The 24,791-nt window shown below is 38.4% G+C and overlaps 1 protein-coding gene across 2 annotated transcripts; it reads left to right on the top strand.

Annotated features, from left to right (window-relative positions):
- The first annotated feature begins 24 nt into the window (after nt 1–24).
- Nucleotides 25–18,003, top strand: si:ch211-151h10.2 (uncharacterized protein LOC567699 homolog). Of its 2 annotated transcripts, none has more exons than XM_060877673.1 (10): nt 25–453; nt 658–726; nt 982–1,180; nt 1,378–1,439; nt 5,141–5,279; nt 5,832–5,977; nt 6,172–6,352; nt 6,484–6,567; nt 6,672–6,767; nt 17,504–18,003. In XM_060877673.1, the coding sequence occupies exons 1-10, from the start codon at nt 299–301 to the stop codon at nt 17,783–17,785; spliced, it is 1,413 nt and encodes a 470-aa protein (XP_060733656.1). In that variant the 5' UTR covers nt 25–298; the 3' UTR covers nt 17,786–18,003. The 2 variants fall into 2 exon arrangements, with proteins under 2 accessions (XP_060733656.1, XP_060733657.1); XM_060877674.1 differs by having other exon boundaries at nt 25–478.
- The last annotated feature ends 6,788 nt before the right edge of the window (nt 18,004–24,791 follow it).

The raw sequence follows: 24,791 nt of genomic DNA, 5'->3' as shown, positions 1-24,791 counted from the left end.
GTTGTGAAGTTGCACTTGATATATGTATAATTTAAGAAATGCTATAAAAGCTGTTTAGAAAAATGTAATCAATTTTAATCTTCAATTGATGCTAGGGATGAGAGGGGTTAAAGTTAATTTCACGGTGTTAATTTCATGCGTGTTAAGTACATAAAGACTCTGTGTCACACCGCATTCCACACATGCTTCTGTTGACTGAACAAAGCTTCAAAACAAAAGCAACTAGAAGACATGGCTGCTAAGCTGGTGTTACAGGACAAACAAGTCTTTTACCTGAGCTTCAACCGATGGAGAACAGATGCACAGTCGTAACAGTGCTCCAATCAAAGCTTTTACACCAATGCCTCAGTTGACGACGGTGGATGTGAGGGACCTGAAAGGGTATCGAAAGACGGAGGATGAGCGTGAGATAGAGGATGGTGTGGAAATGGAGCAGAAACAGTGCTGGAAGAAGTAAGTATGTAAAGCAGTTGAGCAGGTATGTGTTTGTGGAATTGATTGTGTGTAATTGTGTATATAATAATCACTACGGACAATCCTGTGTATATACTTTCACACTTATGACTTATGAACGTAGAAGTTTTGTCATTTTTATGATTTAAATTAGGGTAGTACTTTATTGATTCATCTTCAGTAACTGCTTTGTCCTGATGACAGTGGAGCCAATCTTGGAAACGACGGGCATGAAGCGGGAAAAGACCTTGGATCAGATGCCAGTCTATCATGGTATATATACATACATATATACATACATGCATACAGACTCACTCACTCACTCGTCTTACCCTAGGCGCAATTTAGAGTTGCCAGTTCAGCTACTGGCAAGGTTTTAGAGCTAGAAAATAACCCTCAGGAAAGATCTGAATACCATGGAGCTGGGAGTTGGCTACCATTTTATACCGACACGCTGTTAATCATCAAAACAGTTAATCTAGTTATAAGAAAAGTACAGAGTTTAACATCAAAATTATTTCCCAACAGTTCACATTGGGGGCACTGTCCCAGATGGATTCGATGTCTAGCTCCAGTAGCAGCATTGTGGTTTGTGATTCAGGAAGAGACACATTTTCCTGAGTTTGGAGGCAGGTTGCTGCTGGCTGTGATACTGTTTATAGGACTTGTCTTCTACTTTGTTTCTCTACTTAAGTTCCTTTACCAATACAGAAGGCAATATAAGCAGGTAAGTCAATATGTACATATAGTTCATACACAAATCCTGTCTAAAAACTTAAAGAACTACTGTTTTTATTTTTTCTTTCCATTTGAATTTTTAGCACAAGGATGTCTCCTGTATGAAACAATGAATATAATTATTATTATTATAATTATTATTTATTTACATTTTTTTATTTTTAATTTAATTTAATTTTTTTACAGAACAATGTCTCGGAGAAGAGTGAGATTGTTGGGAAAAGGATTAGTCAACCTCATCAGACGAGGTAAGGAAAATACAGTAAAGAAACACCTAATTTAATTATAATTAACTAGCCACTCCTATATGTGTAGCAAGCAGGGCAAACCCTTCAGATGATCACTATACTTTTGAAAATTGTGAAAATTGCAAGCTTTCCTGAACTGACATTGCTATGTCATTACTTTATAGCGTTATATACTATATAGAAGTCCATTATAACTATATAGAATTTGACTGACAGGCTTCTCATAGGTTCCAGCTCATCCAGCAGTTTATTATCAATAATAACTCTGACTATATTTTCTCAGTTGGAATTATTATAAATTGACTTCATATTATCTGAAATTACTGGCTTACTGGCAACTTACAGGACAAAAATGTAAAGGCATTCTCCTTTTTGGACTTCTGGTACAATCCAGATTTCATAAATCTATAAGTGATGGTAAAATGTCCTGGACCCGAGCCAACAAAGCATCCCCCAATGCATGATACTGCCACCACCATGCTTCATGGTTGGGATGAGGTTCTTATATTGCAATGCAATGTTTGGGTTTCAAAAAATAACTACCAAAATAATGAAGAAAAAGGCTTCATCTGTCCACGTTATCTTGAGCAAATATAAGAGTCTAACTTCTGGAGAGTAGTGGCTTAACAAGTGTTTGCCTGATGGTGGACTCATGAACGTTGACGTTACTTAATGCCAATGTTGCCTGTAGGACTCAGATTTGACAATGGGGTTCTTTGTGCCAAGCTGTTATTTTATTTGCCACACACTTGGAGTGATTATTGCTGAATGACTTATTGAGATTGGAACAGTGATGCTGAATTTCCTCCACTTTTTTCTCACATCTTACTGCTAATGGAACAGTAGAAAAAGTAAAACGTGTTTTCTTCTCCTAGAAATCACTCTAAAGAAAATGTGAAAATAAATTGCATTTTTATGCAAGTCTACAGACAGTGCATGTGTCTGTGTGTCCTAAAATAGTGAAAACAAAAGTGAAACTTAACTCATCCTGCAAAGTATACCAAAATTAACCCATTTCAAACAACAGTACCTCACTGTTTGATTTGCTTGATTGTGTATTTTTCGCATATTAAAGCATCGTTCATAGCTTTTTCACAGCAATGTTTCCATTAGTTATATCGGCAAACATTTCAAATGCGTTAAACTTTGTAAAATATACGTATGTCTTCTTATAGTACAAAAGTACTGGAAAAAACCCTCAATTTTTGTCAGAACCTGATTTTGGCATTTTTGTTTTTAGGAGTTCAGCCACAGTGATGCTCTCACAGGGTTTCTCAGGTTGCCACACATAAGACAATTTTCCAAAATCTTTCTACTTAAGTTAAAACCTCTAATAAACTTGTAATGCATTCTGTCCTTATTTTACACTAGAGCTAAAGATTTTGGGAGCAACAATAAAATAGTGTAAAATGAAAGATTACCATTATTATTATTTGAATTTTTTTCAGAAAGTCAAGAAATCTAATGTGTATATTAACATAGAATCAACAGCTGGAAAATATGAAACTATTAAATAACTAAGGGTGTACACTTCAGGCTTCTAGAGATTCTTAAGGCAGTGAGTCATTATTTGACTCATTATTGTGTCTATTTGGAGCAAAGACTGCATGAAACCAGTGGGGAATTATAGACATGAAACTCAAATACAACCCCTGGCAAAATGATGGAATTACCACACTTAGAGGATGCAAACAAACAAATCACAGATATGAATATCAGATCGTGGCCTAATAGAGAGTCTGACTCCTAACCCTAAGGTTGTGGGTTCGTGTCTCGGGCCGGCCACGACTGAGGTGACCTTGAGCAAGGCACCGAACCCCCCAACTGCTCCCCGGGCATAAACAGCTGCCCACTGCTCCGGGTGTGTGTTCAGTGTGTGTGTGTGTTCACTGCTGTGTGTGTGCACTTTGGATGGGTTAAACGCAGAGGACAAATTCTGAGTATGGGTCACCATACTTAGCCGTATGTCACTTCACTTTCACATATCAATAGCTTAACATTCTAGCTTTGTGAAACACATAAACAATTGCTAGTATTTTTAATTTAAATGGCGTGTCTTTTTCTAAATAAAGTACAGGAAAAGTTTGGAATCACACAGTGTTGAGGAAAAAATAGAATAAACAAAAACTAACAATTCATCTTTTAATTAACATTTCCAAAACAAATACAGGCACAAGTCTAAAATGTCAATTAGTCAGTAGTTAAAAGGGAGTGCTTACACACCTTAATTAGCTGTTGGAATCGAAAGTATATTTGGCTCCGAAGAAAGAGCTTTCAGTTGAAACTATGGAAAGGATTATAAAACTCAGTTAACAAGGAATTTCAACATTGGATTGTGGCCAAAGAAGTTGGTTGCTCCCAGTCCGCTATGTCTAAAATTTGGAGCAAATCTAAACTTAATGAGACGGTTATAAACATACAGGCAGACTAAGAAAGACATCAAAATTTCAGGATGGAAAATTCAAAGCAATATGCCTTGAAAATAGAAAATGCACAACAAAACAAATGTAGGTTTGGTGATGATGAAGTAATTTTTCAGGATGACAATGCATCTTCGACACAATTAAAGCTTTTCTTCAGGAAAGGCATATCAACTGAATGACATGTCCAGCAAACACCTGGATCTCAATCCAGCTGAATATTTATGGTTTCAATTAAAAAAACTGGTCCATGATAAGGCTCCACCCTGCAAAGCTGATCTGTCCATGTATTTTGTTTTTGATAATTTCATAATTTTTTTCTCAACGTTAAGTGATTCCATACTCTTTTTAAATAGTTGGTTGAATGTCACAATGCTTGAATGTTAAACTATTGAACAAAAGCCTTTTTAAAAATATATTTTATCTATTTAAAAGTAAGCAAGACTTGAAAATTCACTGCCATTTTATTGGTATGGAAATTAACGGTAAGTTAAGCGCAAAATATATTTTGTGTTTGTGTGTGCATGCATGTGTGTGCGTGTGTGTGTGTGTGTGTGTGTGTGTGCATGTGTGTCTATGTTGTGGATTTACTGTACAGTAACACCCTTATCCAGAGCAACTTACATATTATTAAGTGAAGGTCCATGCTGGAACACTATTGTTTTGTTAAGAATGTTCTTATTATGTTTTCAAGCACATAAGACTGGAACCTTATTGTTTTTGTTCAGTTTTGTTTCTTCTTCACTGAAATGTATTGTGCGGCCCACAACTTAAGAATTGAAACTTAGTCAACAGCGAGTACTCCATGCTCCAAGACAGTGAGATGGCTCTATCAGCCTAATGGTGTGCAAGAGTGCAAGCATTTATATATTTGTTCTCAGGAACCATGAGCCCTATTCATTGGATTTGGGTTTTCAAACAAAAAAGCTTCAATTTAACTCTATATTATGTAAAGTATATGCTAATACGTCTTCTAAAAAAAAAAAAAATTAGAAACTTTAAATTAGTCCTAGAATTTTTACCTAGTGTTTATAAATTTGGTGTCGACCTCCTTAGCAATGTGTAAACACTCAACAATTACCAAGAACATACTGACATATACAAACCGTAGGGCCATTACACAAAAGTCAAGTCTAACAAAGCTGTAGAATTTAGAATTTTTTAATCAAACAGCTGTAACACATGATTCTTTAAATAGATTTACATGAAACTTGAAGTGGAACTGTAATTTCACATACATCCTATTGGGACATATTATAGATTTATGTCATTTGTCTACAGTCTCATCAGTCAGCAAGATGCCGGTCATTTGTTATCCATGGTGAGAGCTCTACTGGATGGCTTGGTGGTCTCCATTCTCCAGGAACCAGTTTCAGATACAAGAGTTTCCCAGATACAAGGCCTCATTTCCAAATTGGAGGTCAGTTGGATATATATATATATATATATATATATATATATATATATATATATATATATATATATTCATTCTTTATTCTTTCTGTGGGTTAATAGAATTGAGCAATGCTGTTGCTGTCATATCAACCTGTATTTCTAGCAGTGGCAATTGCATAGCCCAAAATAAATTGAGAAACTAACACACTAGTAAGTTTGAGATTCTACTATTTACTGTTTTTTTTTTTTTTTTTATAGAGTAAACCTTTAATAGAGAGTTGAGAGTCAACAAAACACAGCCTAGCAGTTTGAGTGTTTTTAGATGTAACAACTGTCTTGATAAAACTGATTTGACAGTTTTACACCTGCATATTTATAATTTGCATATTTATAGGGTTAACATGAGCAGGTACTCACACATGGCATCCAAATAAATAACTCATTCCTCTAGGATTGAGTCATCATGTTCACTTGCCACATCTGTTTTCGAAAAATCGAATCTGTACAATGTTAGGAATGGTTCTTTTCAGGTGTCGTCTAATAAACACTTTTTAATGGGTGTGCTTTTTTTTATTAGGCAGTATCTGAATTAATAACAGTTGCAGCAAACAATAGTGTTCCTATTGAAGAGCAGCTGTTGCAGACCAACAATAAGGAGGAAAAAGCGATCAAATCTAAAGTAGAAGACAGAGTGAAACATATTTGTGCTTATCTTCAAGAGAGGTAAATATTATGCCACCAAAGTGCTTTTGCATTATTTTTTTCAGATTAATTTGTAGATGCTTAGGAATAGGTGTAAGATAATGGAAATGTTCTTTTGTTGCTGCAAATAGCAATGTCTGAGCATAACTAAAAGAACAATTCCATACTCTCTGCCTGTATTACACTCTCCCTTTATCCTCTTCTCCCTTGGTCAGGGTGAGTGATCTACGCGTTCTCCTTCAGACCCAGGATCAGTATGGGGTATGCATGGCTAATGTTCAGCAGGAGTTGCAGGAGTACTGGGAGCAGCTAGAGGATCTGCACACAAAAGTGACCCTGCAGCCAGAAAAGTGCCAGGACCCTGAGGATCCTCACACTGTTCTCACTGACACTGAGGTTAGATTCTAAATGAATTTGGTGTACATTAATTCATAAAGGAATTTTTCATCAATGAATCCACACTTGATACAGTGATAATGCTCAGAGGGGTTGTCAAATTTCTTTAAGTTAGTACAAATGTGTTTTAGGGCTTGTACACAAAACTGGGCCTGTTCCAGAGTAGGATTCATGAGTGTCAGGTGCACCTGAGCACAAGTACACATCTTCTTGAGGTGAAAAATACATCCATACTCTTATATCCTAACCTACACTCAAACAAACTATTATTCCTCTGTTCATTTTGAAGAAAGAATAATTTCCGATACCTATTCAACAGGAGCTGGAAATTAAGCATCACTCTCTGGCTCAAACTATGGGCCTAACAGTGACGTCTACATGGACAAAAGACCTTCTGCAGTGTAACACCCAGCAGGTACATTAACACCTAAATATAAAGTTAATAATTTAGCAATGTCATATTAATTTGGACTATAAATCATAAATATTGGCTTTAGGTCTCTAAGGATATGATCTTCATGAAAATACATGAAAATGAAATACACAAATATAAACTACACCCTTCTACATTAAATGTAACAATGCATTAAAAAGAATGTTTTATTGCAATCTTAATAATATAAATATAATAATTTTATCCAGATGCTCTGACTCTGTATTTGTAAATAGTTAAAGTAAGGTACATGTATGGGCATTATTATATTTCTGTTATTACATCTGTATATTTCTATTATATTTCTGTTATTGTATCTGTACACTAAAATTATTTATAAAATGAACTGTTAACTAAACAATGATGCAGATCTACTCCAAGCTTCTACAATTACTTCTTTAACTTTTACTGACTTTAATACAGAAAATATGATGCCAACTATCTTACAGGTAAAATTGCAACAGAAGACTCCTAACATTAGTATAAAGTAATATTAGTATGCATGCAGAACATTTGGTCTTAACACTTTTTAACGTTTTTAAAGCCTACATTTAGTGAGTGACTCGTATCAAATAATAAATGTTAAAGATAAAATGTTAAATATAACAATAAAACTTAACTATAAATGTAGCTCTAATAATAAAAAATAATATATACCTTAAATGTAATTGTAGAATATTTGTCAATGTTATGTTTGTCAATGTCACATGCTAATTGATCCTATCCTCGAAGTGTACTTCATTTAAAAAATACTGGGTTGCCTGGTTTATACCATTCTTTGCTAGAAAAGGGACAATTTTGTCCCTAAAGATCAAGTCCACAAGTACAATACAGTGCTTCACTTTTTCCACATTATGTTACAGCCTTATTCCAAAATGGATTCAAGTCATCATTTTCCTCAAAATTCTACAAACAATACCCCATAATGACAATGTGAAAGAAGAAAGTTTGAAATCTTTGCAAATTTAATAAAAATAAAAGAAGAAAAAAAAATCACATGTACATAAGTATTCACAGCCTTTGCCATGATATCATCTTTGAGATGGTTCTACAACTTGATTGGAGTCCACCTGTGGTAAATTCAATTCATTGGACATGATTTGGAAAGTTCATGTCAGAGCACAAATCAAGCCATGAAGTCCAAGGAATTTTTGTAGACCTCCGAGATAGGATTGTATCAAGCTACAGAAAAATTTCTGCAGCATTGAAGGTCCCAATGAGCACAGTGGCCTGCATCACCCATAAATGAGAGAGGTTTGGAACTACCAGAACTAGTGTGGGCTGCCTGGCCAAACTGAGTGATTGGGGCAGAAGGGCCTTAGTCAGGGAGGTGACCATGAATCTGATGGTCAATCTGACAGAGCACCAGCATTTCTCTGTGGCTAGAGGAGAACCAGAAGAACAACCATCTCTGCAGCACTCCACCAATCAGGCCTGTATGGCCAGACAGAAGCGACTCCTCAGTAAAAGGCACATGATGGAGTTTGCCAGAAGGCAAAGCTGAAGGACTCTCAGACCATTTACATTTACAGTATTTGGCAGATGCCCTTATCCAGAGCGACGTACATAAGTGCTTAAATCTCTAACATTGAATACATTAGTGCTGTCTCACTAGGTTACATACTTGAGATACCATGTGTTTAAAACATTTGTTCAAAGTTACAATGAAAAAGTCTCTCCTTTTTTTAATATGCAAAAGATAAGGAAAGAAGTGCTATTTGAAGTGTTTCCTGAATAAGTAGGTCTTCAACCGCCGCTTGAAAATAGTCAGTGACTCAGCTGTCCGGACCTCTAGGGGAAGTTCATTCCACCACCTTGGTGCCGGAACAGAGAAGAGTCTTGTACTATACTTGCCTCTTACCCTGAGAGATGGTGGAACCAGTCGAGCAGTGCTGGTATATCGGAGGGTGCGGGGTGCAGTGCGAGGAGTGATGAGGGCTTTGAGGTAAGAGGGAGCTGGTCCATTTTTGGCTTTGTAGGCCAGCATCAGTGTTTTGAATCTGATGCGTGCAGCTACCGGAAGCCAGTGGAGGGATCGCAGCAGCGGGGTGGTATGCGAGAACTTTGGCAGGTTGAAAACAAGCCGGGCAGCTGAATTTTGGATCATTTGCAGAGGACGGATTGCGTTCATAGGTAGACCTGCCAGCAGTGTGTTGCAGTAATCCAGTTTAGAAATGACAAGAGACTGAACAAGTACTGTACCTGAGCAGCCTGTGTGAACAAAAATGGCTGAATCCTTCTAATGTTGTAGAGAAGAAACCGACATGAGCGAGTCACATTAGCAACATGAGAGGAAAAGGACAGTTGATTGTCCATGGTTACCCCAAGGTTGCGAGCTGTGGCTGAAGGGGAGATCAGATCGTTGTGCAAGGATATAGCAAGATCATGACCTGGGGATGAATCATCTGGGATGATCAGCAGTTCAGTTTTGTTAGGATTGAGCTTTAACTGATGAGCAGTCATCCATGATGATATTTATGCCAGATATGCTGAGATACGATCTGTAGTATCTGAGGGTGGGAAAGAGAAGATAAGTTGTGTATCATCAGCATAGCAGTGGTAAGAAAACCCGTGTGAGGAAATAACTTCACCAAGAGAGTGAGTATACAGGGAGAAAAGAAGAGGACCAAGTACTGAGCCCTGTGGGACACCAGTGGAGAGTCTGCGTTGGAGCAGATGTCACTCCCCTCCATGTTACCTGATATGAGCGTCCTTCCAGGTAGGAAGCAAACCATTCCCAAGCTGATCCGCAAATCCCAAGACTCCTGAGGGTGGACAAGAGAGTCTTGTGGTTGACCGTATCAAATGCTGCTGAAAGGTCAAGGAGGATAAGGACGGATGAGAGTTTGGCTGATCTAGCAGCATGTTAGTTTCTCAGAGACATCCAAAAGGGCTGTCTCTGTGGAATGAGCTGCTTTAAAGCCAGACTGGTTGGGATCTTGGAGGTTGTTCTGTGAGAGATAGACAGACAGTTGATTATAGAAAATGCTTTCAAGAATTTTTGAAAGAAACGAAAGAAGTGATACCTGGTCTGTAGTTACTAATGGCTGATGGATCCAGAGCAGGTTTCTTTAGGATGGGAATAACCCTTGCTCTCTTGAAAGTAGTTGTACTCTCTGATGTTCGCTCTGCTCGGCGTCCCTGCAGATTGAAATTCACGCAGACTCAGTTCAGGGGAGGAGTCGAAACATGACGCAGCTTGTCGCCGCTTCAAATGCGTTTTTAAAGGAGACTGAAGCGATCAAAAATAATTTTTTAAATAAAAAAATAAATACATTTAAAAAATCAACAAACAATTTTTTAGGGGGGCTGGGCAGAAGTTTAGGGGGGCTAAATCCCCCCTAAAAAGGGCCTAGTGACGCCCCTGGGGGAATCCAAACTGTGAGATGTAATACCATGAGAAACAAAATTCTCTGGTCTGATGAAATAAAGATTGAACTCTTTGGCCTAAATAGCAAGTGTCTTCCACTCATCACTTGGCTAATACCATCACTACAGTGAAGCATGGTGGTGGCAGCATCATGCTGTGGGGATGTTTTTCAGTGGCAGGAGAGACTATTTAGGATCATTATAATAGGATCACTATTTAGTAGACTGAGAGACTATTTAGGATCAAGGGAAAGATGAGCAGCAACGTACAGACATCTTTGATGAAAACATCCGGACCTCAAACATTGGCAAAGGTTCATCTTCCAACAGGAAAAGTACCTTAAGCACAAAGCCAAGATAAGAAAGTAGTGTCCTTGAGTGGCCCGGCCGGAGACCAGACTTAAATCAGATTGAACATGTCTGGAGATATCTGAAAATGGCTGTGCATCCACGCTCCCCATCCAACCTGATGGACCTTAAAAGGTCCTGCAAAGAAGAACGGGAGAAACTTCCCAAAAATAGTTGTGCCAAGCTTGCAGCATCATACTTGCTGTAATTGCTGCCAAAGGTGCTTCAAAAAAGTATTGAGCAAAGGCTGTAAATACATGCGTATTTACATGTGGTTTTTAATTTTTTTATTTTTAATAAATTTGCAAAGATTTCAAACAAACATCTTTCATGTTGTCATTATAGCAGAGTATTGAGTTTTAATAGAGTATTGTTTATTGACTTTTGAGGAAAATAATGAATTTAATCCATTTTGTAATAAGGCTGTAACAAAAAAATGTGGAAAAAGTGAAGCAGTGTGAATACTTTCCGGATGCACTGTACATTAATGCTGGTTCACTAGGTTAAAGACTTAGCATACGATCAACCTATAACACTGTTCAGGACTTTTTTTAATATACTCATAAAACAAACAGGGAAAAAGTGTTAGTTTAAGTGTTTCATTTGCAGGTAACTAAGCTGACTATCTCACTGGATAGTGCTACCTACCTTCTTAAAAATTTGATCTACTTGTTTGACAAATGTGAACTTAATGAAATATGAAGTGAAGGTCACTTAACATATTATTAAAGTGATGTAATTACATACTGAAAAAGTGGGAGGATGAGTGTTCAAACCCATGATTTGCATTGAAAGGCGAAAGCAGAGGCACTGCACCACTTATCTCCTGCAGCATTCAGTGATTTAAATGAAAATGGACGCACTTCTTATCCATGTACAGCATACTTGCCTAGTCAGGCATTTGTATATCATGAGAAAAATTATATCTCAAGAAAACAGCTTTTCTAATTTAAGATCACATCTAAAAAAAAAAAAGCTCATGACCTTTCAGGACTTAATTTGTGTTTTTCTTTTTCTTTCTTTCTTTCTTTCTTTCTTTCTTTCTTTCTTTCTTTCTGTCTTTCTTTCTTTCTTTCTTTCTTTCTTTCTTTTAAAATTGAAATCTAAAGACAGGCTTTCAGTAGACTCAGGCATAGCTTTCTGACCCCCTCTGGTGGTCTGGCAAGGAACTGTCCCATTTGCTCCTAACAATCACAAAATGCAACAGTTTGCATGCAGTGCAACAGGTGGATCCTCTGTTTAATGAAGTTATTCCATTAAGTATTCCATCTAATAGACTTATTCTAGCAAGAGATATGCATCCATATATTGTGTTATTTACAATTAATTTATACTATACTATAAATTAAAAAACTACAAAACTATATATTACTATACTTTTTCCTCACATAGAAATTGTGTGTTTTGTTATGTTGTAAGTTGTTGGACACATCTAGATGTAAATATCAGGAAATGAAAGCTGAAATTCTGGTCTCATATTTATGTTTTAATCTCAAACCCAAATGTCTTCCATTGGTCTTCTTGTTCCAATGCTTTCAGGGGGGTTTGTATAACAAAGAGTAGTAATCCATGCAAATTATTTGTTGTTGCCCTAGTAGTTTGGACCAGTTTCAGGTCTTTGTGTGGTTTTTGAGATCTAATAGGGCTGGAAATTTTGCTGAAACTTAAACCCTGGTAATGATATTAACAGTCACAGAATGAGTCACAGACTGACTGATTTATGGCACTGATATGTGTTGTTCTGGGACTATCCAGTTCAGTGTTTTCCTCTATGTTAAAAAGAATGTATCTACAGTACAGTCTTTGCATTGATTCTGTGCTTTTGGGAGCATTCTGACAAACTAGTTAGTTGAGGAATGATAAGGTGCAGAACTGATGAGCACGGCAGCTTGAGGAGCACGGCAAACTCCAAAGAGCAAAACTGAGGCCCACTGTCAACAAGGCACCACAATATTATAGTCTCACTTTGACATGATTCTGGCATCCTTGCCAATTTGAAAATACCCTGTAAAAATATCTATAACTATAGACATTATGAGGTTTAAAACTGTATTGTTTGGGTGTCAATTTAAGTGGTAGTTCTAATAGTCTATCAGCATTTGCATACAATTTCCTATTCTCTGTATAAAATCTGCCTCTATTCTGTCCTACCTGCAATCTTTGCTGAATTAATTTTAGGGGTGCTTAAGATAGTAGTCAAAGGCTGATGGCCAGTAATTAGAACCTTTAGAACTTGCTCCCAAATCAATAATGGTGGAACAATACACAAAGCCTCACCATGACTTTTTGTAAAGGCTGATGGTCAGTAACTTTCTCACAAACTGATAGCTATGCAATTTGCTTCAGAAGCTATACAGTTTTGTTCCCCATTATAATGTATGTTTACTCCATTATCCAAATTTATGAGACAGAATCATCTGCACCACACAGTAAAGCATCAGAAGCATTGAACATTAAAGCATTGATGGGTAGTTATGGGTCATAATGGATCACTTGGTGTTATTTGGTTTCTTAAAAAGACTCTTTGCAGGCTGTAGTGCAGGTCTATGGCTTACCCTTGTACAGCAAGGAATGTGTCTAAAAACTAATATAGCATTTGGAATTAAACAACCATATTTAGGGCCTGAGCACCGAATGGTGCGAAGCCCTATTGTTTTTCCTCGGGAGTATTATTAGGGCCTGAGCACCGAATGGTGCGAAGCCCTATTGTTTTTCCTCGGGAGTATTATTATTTTTTATTTTTTTATTTTTTTTTATTATTTTTTTTTTTTTCCCACACATTGGCCAATTGGGGTCCCTTAACATGCTCGAAAACTCTTGAAATTTGGCACACACGTCAGAGTCGCGCGACACTAGGATTGGACAAAGGTTGGAATACGGGCGTGGCAGGGGGGCTCTGTAGCGCCCCCTGTAATGCAAAAACAAACATTGGTGCACAGATCGGGCAATTATGTACGCACATGTACGAGAGTTGGTACGCATATAGATCTCATCGACCCGAACAACTTTCGCGCTCTAAACTATGAGCTCCGCCCAACAGGAAGTCGGCCATTTTGGATTGTTTTATAAGTGCATGCGGTGAACTTTTAAATACTCCTCCTAGGGAATTCATGCGATTGACATCAAACGTTGTGAACATGATGCCAAGACATTGCACTTGCTAAATTGCGAAGGGATTTTTGATATCTCGAACGGTGCTGCCATGGCGAGGCGACAAAGTTATGGCGAATTCAGAGAAACAGGAAGTGTCTAATATCTAAAGCAAAAAATGTCTTATTGGGATGACACGCGGTGTGTATGTTCGGCCAAGGATTCCGATCGCATCGATGTGCTTATTGTGAATCTCGGACATAGCGCCACCAACAGGCGCCAGGAAGTGTGTCAGTCACAACAGTTGCATGTGGTGAACTTTTAAATACTCCTCCTAGGGAATTCATGCGATTGACACCAAAAGTGGTGAACATGATGCCAAGACATTGCACTTGCTAAATTGCGAAGGGATTTTTGATATCTCGAACGGTGCTGCCATGGCGAGGCGACAAAGTTATGGCGAATTCAGAGAAACAGAAAGTGTCTAATATCTAAAGCAAAAAATGTCTTATTGTGATGACACGCGGTGTGTATGTTCGGCCAAGGATTCCGATCGCATCGATGTGCTTATTGTGAGTCCCGGGTATAGCGCCACCAACAGGCCCCAGGAAGTGTGTCAGTCACAAAGGTGGATTTTTTCACAGTTGCATGCAATGAACTTTTAAATACTCCTCCTAGAGGATTCATGCGATTGACACCAAAAGTGGTGAACATGATGCCGAGACATTGCACTTGCTAAATTGCGAAGTGAGTTTCGATATCTCGAACGGTGCTGCCATGGCGAGGCGACAAAATTATGGCGAATTCAGAGAAACAGAAAGTGTCTAATATCTAAAGCAAAAAATGTCTTATTGTGATGACACGCGGTGTGTATGTTCGGCCAAGGATTCCGATCGCATCTATGTGCTTATTGTGAGTCCCAGGTATAGCGCCACCAACAGGCCCCAGGAAGTGTGTCAGTCACAAAGGTGGATTTTTTGTCAGCTTCATGCAGTAAACTTTTAAATACTCCTCCTAGGGGATTCATGCAATTGAGACCAGACTTGGCCAACATGGTGCAGAGATATTGCAGATGCGAAATTGCGAACGGATTTTTGATATCTCAAACACTGTTCTCATGGTAACGTGTCAAACTTTACTTTCTTTTTCAGGCATATTTAAGTCTTTTGGCGTGCTTAGATTAACTTGAAATTTGACACATACATCACATTTGTCGGCTGTTAAGTGTGGACAAAAAGGTCAGACAAAGGTGTGTCTCTTAAGTGGCTCACTAGCGCCCCCGTTTGTCTAAAATGTGGGGTTTCATTTACCTACAGTCCCCAAATGGGTCAGTAACAACATAAAATAGTCCACTGATATTTACCCACTTGATGCACTTGCCCACCGTGCATTGTTTTCTGGAAGGCACCGTATAGCGATGAACAAACGTGCGAAGGCCCGTCATCGCTGCTTGTTTTTTTTTTTTATTTTTTTTTTTTATTTTTTCCCACACATTGGCCAATTGGGGTCCCTTAACATGCTCGAAAACTCTTGAAATTTGGCACACACGTCAGAGTCGCGCGACACTAGGATTGGACAAAGGTTGGAATACGGGCGTGGCAGGGGGGCTCTGTAGCGCCCCCTGTAATGCAAAAACAAACATTGGTGCACAGATCGGGCAATTATGTACGCACATGTACGAGAGTTGGTACGCATATAGATCTCATCGACCCGAACAACTTTCGCGCTCTAAACTATGAGCTCCGCCCAACAGGAAGTCGGCCATTTTGGATTGTTTTATAAGTGCATGCGGTGAACTTTTAAATACTCCTCCTAGGGAATTCATGCGATTGACATCAAACGTTGTGAACATGATGCCAAGACATTGCACTTGCTAAATTGCGAAGGGATTTTTGATATCTCGAACGGTGCTGCCATGGCGAGGCGACAAAATTATGGCGAATTCAGAGAAACAGGAAGTGTCTAATATCTAAAGCAAAAAATGTCTTATTGGGATGACACGCGGTGTGTATGTTCGGCCAAGGATTCCGATCGCATCGATGTGCCTATTGTGAATCTCGGACATAGCGCCACCAACAGGCGCCAGGAAGTGTGTCAGTCACAACAGTTGCATGTGGTGAACTTTTAAATACTCCTCCTAGGGAATTCATGCGATTGACACCAAAAGTGGTGAACATGATGCCAAGACATTGCACTTGCTAAATTGCGAAGGGATTTTTGATATCTCGAACGGTGCTGCCATGGCGAGGCGACAAAGTTATGGCGAATTCAGAGAAACAGAAAGTGTCTAATATCTAAAGCAAAAAATGTCTTATTGTGATGACACGCGGTGTGTATGTTCGGCCAAGGATTCCGATCGCATCGATGTGCTTATTGTGAGTCCCGGGTATAGCGCCACCAACAGGCCCCAGGAAGTGTGTCAGTCACAAAGGTGGATTTTTTCACAGTTGCATGCAATGAACTTTTAAATACTCCTCCTAGAGGATTCATGCGATTGACACCAAAAGTGGTGAACATGATGCCGAGACATTGCACTTGCTAAATTGCGAAGTGAGTTTCGATATCTCGAACGGTGCTGCCATGGCGAGGCGACAAAATTATGGCGAATTCAGAGAAACAGAAAGTGTCTAATATCTAAAGCAAAAAATGTCTTATTGTGATGACACGCGGTGTGTATGTTCGGCCAAGGATTCCGATCGCATCTATGTGCTTATTGTGAGTCCCAGGTATAGCGCCACCAACAGGCCCCAGGAAGTGTGTCAGTCACAAAGGTGGATTTTTTGTCAGCTTCATGCAGTAAACTTTTAAATACTCCTCCTAGGGGATTCATGCAATTGAGACCAGACTTGGCCAACATGGTGCAGAGATATTGCAGATGCGAAATTGCGAACGGATTTTTGATATCTCAAACACTGTTCTCATGGTAACGTGTCAAACTTTACTTTCTTTTTCAGGCATATTTAAGTCTTTTGGCGTGCTTAGATTAACTTGAAATTTGACACATACATCACATTTGTCGGCTGTTAAGTGTGGACAAAAAGGTCAGACAAAGGTGTGTCTCTTAAGTGGCTCACTAGCGCCCCCGTTTGTCTAAAATGTGGGGTTTCATTTACCTACAGTCCCCAAATGGGTCAGTAACAACATAAAATAGTCCACTGATATTTACCCACTTGATGCACTTGCCCACCGTGCAGTGTTTTCTGGAAGGCACCGTATAGCGATGAACAAACGTGCGAAGGCCCGTCATCGCTGCTTGCAGCTATATTTAACATTGATCTGCATTGGTGATTCAAAATTCAAAATTGGTCTAATCAATGTTGTGACCCAAACAATCCAGTGCTTGTTTAAACAAGTGAAACACATTTCCTATCTCAGACTGAACATATCTACTTTATGAAGTACAGCATTGTGTTCTCAAAAGCTCTGCATAGTACAGTTATATCCAGTTATCTACTAAACAAGCCAAATGGTAAACAACAATAGAGTTGTAACAGTAATTACTGTATATCACCTGCGGGTAAGCATTTGACAAGTAATCATAACCCTAGCTAGAGAACTGATGTATAAGATACCTGGAATGGGATGGTAAAACAGAGAGCTGAGAGATTTACAGATTTATGACACTTTAAATTCCATATAGATGCTCAATATCATTTTACTTCATCACAGGAACTAGTGGTGTTAACTGGAATGTCATTAATGGAAAACATGAAAACCATTCCAATTATAATTTGTTATAACTGCACACAAAATAAACAACCAATGTAGATTTAAATAAATGTGTTATTTATTAAGCATGTTTAAGACAATATATGAAACTTGTTTTGTTCATTCTTTGCCAGACTGTGACAGTAAGGCCATCAGAATTGAATTACATTTCATGCTCTGTATTTATTTTTGCTTGTTTGCAGTTTGAAAAAGTCTTAAAGGATTCCGCATCCCTCTCGCAACAGACTTTGACCTTTGTCAGGCATCTGCAAGACCTAAGTGTGTCACAAGAGAGGAATAGCATTAAAACTTCTGATGTGGAACATGTGCAGAGCTCTTCATCACCTCCTTCATCACTTCCTGTATACAGTATTGCTCCAGTCACAGAAAATACCCCCTCAGACCCTGAACCAAGACCCCCACACACACCCAGCTCTAAATACTCAGTGATGAACTTACTATGTGGGGTGAGGCGACGGAGGTAAATGTTTAAAGCTTTGTGAAAGAATGAAAGACATCACTGTACAATGAAAATGTATATTCTAAATTATTGTAAATGAATGTATAAATGCTTAATTTATGACTTGTTTGAATCCCACTTGATCTATGGCTCATCAGTTGAATTGATGCAGCCACTAGATTTCTGTTGTATGTATGCATAATATTTAAAGAACCAGATAAAATAAACTACATGTCAACTTATCGCCTCACAGTAAACATTATTTTTCCTCCTTGGTATGTCTGGACATTTACATAAAAGTACAGTTAATCAAAATATTGCTACAAAAATTGAAGATCAAGATTGACTAGAATGTCTTTGTATGATGTAGAATTTCAATTTAACTCCATTCAAACTAAGGGGCATGACTGCATATAGCGAATTCCATAAAGGCATGGTTTGAATAATTTGGTGTGGAACAACTCTAGTGGCTTACATGTGAAAGCATTTGTATAGAATGGATTTGTATACTGTACCATTACAATTTTACAGGAACTCAGATGCATAGCCCAAACCTGTTCCAGAATGACAGTGTCCCTGTGCACAAAACAAAGTCTATGAAAACATGTTTTTCCAAGGTTGAATTAAAAGTGGCCTACACAGAGCCCTGACCTCAAACCCACTGAAAACCTTTGAGATGAACTGGAATGTCGACTACATCCAAGGCCTTCTAGCACATGATCAGTACCTTACCTAATGCTCCAGTGGCTAATGAGCAAAAATTCACACAGCCATGCTCCAAAACATATCAATAATCAGGAATAGAATGCTGAAAAAATAGAAGAGTGTGATGGCCAGGTTTTCGACAAGCTTTTTGCTACAAGACAAAATTTTGGCACAAGATAAAGTGATTTCAAATGGTTCCCTACATGATATGCATTATACCAGGTGTTACATTATAGCTTTTCCAATTTTTCATAGTTCTAATTTATATCACCATTGACATGCTCAGGCCTTTTTTTTTCCAGTGAAGAAAATGTTACAGCATTTAAACATCCTGTGCAATTGTGTATTTCCAGCTTTGTGACAGCAGTTTAAGGAGTGCCACATTTGGGTATGATAGCTAGGTGTCCACATACCTTTGGCCATAGTGTACCTAGTTGTAACCTTGACATTGACTTTGTGTAATGCTGAGCATGCTGTGATAAAGGCAGCAGAAAATTATATACTCAGAACATTGTCATAGTCAATACACATACCCAATAAATTGTACTAATGACAATCTTTTTACAAATATCAACTGAAGATCACAAATATTAAAATATTTGTAATACTGTAAAATCCTACATTCTTCTGGTTTAATGCTACGATACATTTAGCTGTTATGAATAGAGACATTCATGAAAGACACACATACTGTATGCATAACAAAGTGAGAGGGAGAGAGAAACACAGGGAAATACATAAGTCTGGCCTAGACCATGACACAATACAACATCAGTATCACTACCTAAATAATACAAAATGAGTACTGGACCTGTGGAGGTGGACCCTTCTCACTGATGGACGGAAAGAACTGTAGAGCACCTGACTGCTACAGTCAAATGAGTTATATTGTTATAACAAATCTTATATTATTATATAATATGTAATATAAAGCTAAACAGTTAATAGTAATAAAATAGATAGTAATAAAATGGCAAACATATGTAGATTTAATGTAGCTCTTATACTATACTGTACCATGGTCTGTTTGGAATACCTGATTCCGAATGTATGGAAGGTATGTTTTTAAACCATTCAATGGGTATAATTCAGTTATAAAGTGTCTTGAAAAAGTATTCATACCCACTGAACTTTTCTACATTTTGTCATGTTACAACCACAAACAAAAATGTATTTTATTGGGATTTTATGTGATAGACCAACTTGGAAGCAGAATGATAAATGGTGTACACATTTTTTACAAATAAATATTAGAAAAGTGTGGCAAGCATTTATATTCAGGCCCCATTTACTCTGATTCCCACTAACTAAAATCCAGTGAAAACAACTGCCTTCAGAAACCAACTACTTAGTAAATAGAGTCCACCTGTGTGTTATTTAATCTCAGTATAAATACAGCCGTTTTGTGAAGGTTTGTTAGAAAACATTAGTGAACAAACAGCATCATGAAGACCAACAAACACACCAGACAGGACAGGGATAAAGTTATGGAGAAGTTTAAAGCAGGGTTAAGATACAAAACAATATCCCAAACCTTCAACATCTCACAGAGCACGGTACAATCCGTTATCTGAAAATAGAAAGCATATGGCACAACTGCTAGCCATGGCCAAGACATGCCTAGCCACCAAATCAGAGAAGCAACAAAGTGGTAACTCTGGAGAAGCAGAGATCCATAGCTCAGGTGGGAAAATCTGTCTACAGGACAACTATTAGCCGTACACTCCACAAATCTGCCATTTATGGAGGAGTGGCAGGAAGAAAGCCATTATTGAAAGAAAGCTATAAGAAGTCGTGCTTGCAGTTTGCGACAAGCCATGTACTGTAGGGAACACAGTTAACATGTGTGAGAAGGTGCTTTGGTCAGATTAGAACAAAATGTAACTTTTTTTGCCTAAATGCAAAACGCGGAACCTAGCACTGTACATCACCCTGAACACACAATGTTCATCGAGAAACATTTTGGTGGCAGCATCATGTTCTTGGGATGCTTTTTTTTTTAACAGGAACAGGAAAGCTGGACAAAGTTGATGGGAAGATGGTGAAGCCAAATACAGGGCAATCTTATATGAAAACCTGTTAGAGTTGTCAAAAGACTTGACACTGGGGCGGAGGTTCACCTTCCAGCAAGACAATGACCCTAAACATACAGCCAGAGCTACAATACACTGGTTTATCTCAAAAGCCTATTCCTGTGATATAATGGCCCAGTCAAAGTCCAGACCTAAATCCAGTTGAGAATCTGTGTCAAGACTTGAAAATTGTTGTTTACAGATGCTCTCCATCCAATCTGACAAAGCTTGAGCTATTTTGCAAAGAAGAATGGGCAAGCACTTCACTCTCTAGATGGGCAAAGCTGGTAGAGACGTACCCCAAAATACGTACAGCTGAAATTGCAGGCGATGTGACTTTGCGACTTTGTTTTGGTCTATCACATAAAATCCCAATAAAATACATTTTCTTTTTTTGGTTGTAACATGAGAAAAAGTGGAAAGTTTAGTGGGTATGTATACTTTGCAAGCACTGTATTTTGAAGTAGTTGATCTCATAGCATATGCAGCACAGACATAAATAAATCACACACACAATCTCTCTTATTTTGTAATACCTTTTTTTTTTATAATCCCTTCAATTAAATAACTAACATTAATCCCCAAATAATCCATATTGTTAAAATATTTATGCTTGTTAATGTTTCTTCACAAAATATGGTTTTCTCTCCAGTTGTGACACTTCTCCCTAAGGTAGGATACTGAGAATAATGTGGTTGTGCTTGAGTTAAAACACTGTGGCATTTTTCTGTAGCTCCCCCACCATGAAAGCAGGTTGAGTTCATCTCACTGCCCCAGAAACTGGCACAGGCACCACAGAGGGAATTTTCCACAGTTTGGCTTGTCCAGGTTGCACACACAACCACCTTTGTCAAAGCTAGACCCGGCCACACCTCCTTCCTGTCCAAAATGTTCTCAGCAGACTTTCTTTCCTGCCCTCTTATAATTTCTTTCATTCAAATTCCATCTCTGTGATGATTCGTTCCTGTTCCTTTACTCACCTTGTCCATCTTTAAATGTTTCAGTTAAGCCATTCAATTTGTTTACTCCAACAGAATCCTGGAGTAAACAAATTGAAGACTTGAGATATTACCATTTGATTAATATTTAGGCTGTCAGTTTGGGGCCATCCTTATAAACAGTAATTGACTGTCAGGTCATGTGAACTCCAAAGGGATGTAGGGATGGCACAGGCAGGTCCATAGAGCAGAAAGTCTGACTCACTTATATCTCAGGAGTAGCATATGAAGCTTGACAGAGAGGGTGGGAGTGAAAACAGAGAGAAAAATGGGGTGGGCAGACTATATATGACAGCATAGGGAGTGCCAAAACATAACACAGACTTGAGGGCATCTTGAGACATAAAGTGGCCAGCCACTCCACTGTCAACAGACCTGAGAGAACTTATGAACCATCCAGAACTGTGCCATTACCAGAGAAAAAAACATTAACCAAATGACTGACAAAGCTTAAACGCACTTTGTCTGAGTCTCAAACTATAATTTAAATGTTGTTCCATAACTGTGGGCTATGAAAGAAAAATCATTACAGGCTTACATTTATATATTTAGGATATCAATTATTAATTTTAAATTAAACTATAGCCCTAATGAGCAAGCCATAGTTGAGGATGCCAAGGAAAAACTCTCTAAGCCTATATTAAGAAGAAACTTTGAGAGGAGACAGACACAAAAGGGAACACATCCTCTTCTGGGTGACACCAGATTGTATAAATATAAAATCATTTTCTTTCTATAACCGTGTACTATATTGTCAATAATGTGTCTGGAAATGCATTCTAGTTATAACATGAGGTCTAGCTTGTTGAAGTTATCAACTGTTGAAAAGTCATCCCCATGGATTCAAAGTGGTACTATCCACAGCAATCCAATGTAACTCCAGGCTGTCCATGCAGGGCCATACTCAACAGCAGCAACTAGCATCCATGTGATGAAAACTGCAACCAGAAGTAGGGCGTCAGGATCGATCAGGCAGGTCTGAAGAGCATAAGACAAAATCACTGGAATCTAAGGAGTAGCATTTGCAATACAGAGAGAGAAAGACAAACACAGAAAACGCAGAATATGCTTGTTTAATCACATAATAAGAACAATGTGAGACTGAGGGGGTGACAGCATTCAAACATCCTAGTTCACCAAAGCACTCTATTCTGTACCCTCTATATTTGCCCCATTTTCTAAGAAAATACAATTCACAAATGGCTTGACTAGACAAATATTTTTCAGCCTTAACTTAAAACAGAAATATCACTTTTTTTCTGAACATTTAAACAGATTGATCAATTGAAAGTCTGTTCCATAGCTATAGTAAGCTATGCCCCCTGCTGTAGCATTCACTATTTGAGCTAATTGCCTGCTGACTAAAAAATACTCAGCAAGAAGGACGAGTCAGCATACAGGGAGGAGGTGCAACAGCTAACTACCTGGTGTAGAGCCAACAACCTTTCTCTGAATGTTGATCAAATTAAAGAGATGGTTGTTGACTTCAGAAGAGCACAGAGCGACCACTCTCCACTGAACATCAACGGATCATCTGTAGAGATCGTCAAGAGCACCAAATTTCTTGGTAAGGTAAGGTAAGGTAAGGTAAACTTTTATTGTCCCCAGTAGGGAAATTTGTCTTGGGCCATCACCCCTGCTGCAATCATACAGAACATACATTAGACAGATACAATTCACAGGATATTGAATACATAAAATAGCAACTATGTCCTTCCCCTATTTAACAACTTCACCGACACTGGGATAAAAGAGTTTTTAAATCTATTTAATCTGCAGTGAGGAACCCTGAACCTCCTGCCAGAAGGCAACAACTCATACTCCATATTCAAAACATGGGAACATGTGAAACATGAACATGTGTTCATCTAACGGAGAACTTCACCTGGTCACTCAACACCAGCTCCATCACTAAGAAAGCCCAGCAGCGTCTCTACTTCTTACGGAGGCTGAGAAAGGCACATCTCCCTCCCCCCATCCTGACCATGTTCTACAGAGGGACCATTGAGAACATTCTGAGCAGCTGCATCACTGTCTGGTTTGGGAACTGTACCATCTTGGATCGCAAGACTCTGCAGCAGATAGTGAGGACAGTTGAGAAGAACATTGGAGTCTCTCTTCCCTCTATCATGGACACTTACACCACACGCAAAGCCAACAGCATTGTGGATGACCCCACATACCCCTCACACACACTCTTCACCCTCCTGCCTTCTGGAAAAAGGTACTGAAGCATTCGGGCCCTCATGACCAGACTGTGTTACAGTTTCTTCCCACAAGCCATCAGACTCCTTAATAACTGAAACTGAACTGTTCTGAGCACAACATACATACGCACATCACCTGTATGGACTGCACAGACCTACACTAAATACACACACTTCCAAATATATCCATCAACCTGTTTACATGCTGTTTTTGCACATTTTTTTTCTCTTTGCACATGCTGTCTCACATTCAGTCGTTTGCTGTTTGCACAATTCTTTACATTATCTCAGGGACCTGCTGCTATGACACTGTGTTCATTCTAGTATTACTCACTCTCTCACTCATTTTCTACCGCTTATCCGAATTCTAGTATTACTGCATTCAATATTGTTGAACATTCAGTATTTACACTGGTCAGCGCTGTTTCTGTTTATTGTCTTTTGTGTATTTTCTTTTTTGTATTGTCTTTTTTTGTATTGTCCTTTAATTTTTTGTCCTGCACTGTCTTGTCTGTCTTGTCCTGCACTGTTTGCACCAGGTTGCACAGATGCACTTTATGTGGCTAGGACTACTTACTAAGTCCTTAGCTCTGTCTTTGTTTTATTTAACACCATGGTCCTGGAGAAACGTTGTCTCATTTCACTGTGTACTGGACCAGCTATATATGGTGGAAATTGTTGAAATGACAATAAAAGCTTCTTGTCTTGACTCTTGACTTGACCTTTTGATCAAAGTAAACATGGCGGATCATGAAAACAAAATAAAAGGTTTGCTCAGATACTTCAGCATAAGACCATTCAGAGATTTATTGGTCAGCAATAGTATTTTTACTTAGGAGCTGCTGCATTTTGGTCTAACTGGAGCTTGATTATGTACATACTGTAACATCCAGATAGTAAAGCATAACAGTAAAGTAACCTAGAGGTAATAAATGCATGAACTGATGAAATAATGTAGTGACATTATAGGTTATCTTAGCAATATTTTGAAGATGAAAGAAGGTGATCCTAGTATTAGTAAACAAAGAATACATGCAAATACAGATATG

The sequence above is a fragment of the Tachysurus vachellii genome, chromosome 9 (assembly GCF_030014155.1).
Source record: "Tachysurus vachellii isolate PV-2020 chromosome 9, HZAU_Pvac_v1, whole genome shotgun sequence".
NCBI lineage: Eukaryota > Metazoa > Chordata > Actinopteri > Siluriformes > Bagridae > Tachysurus > Tachysurus vachellii.
This window is presented reverse-complemented; position numbering and strand designations above follow the sequence as displayed.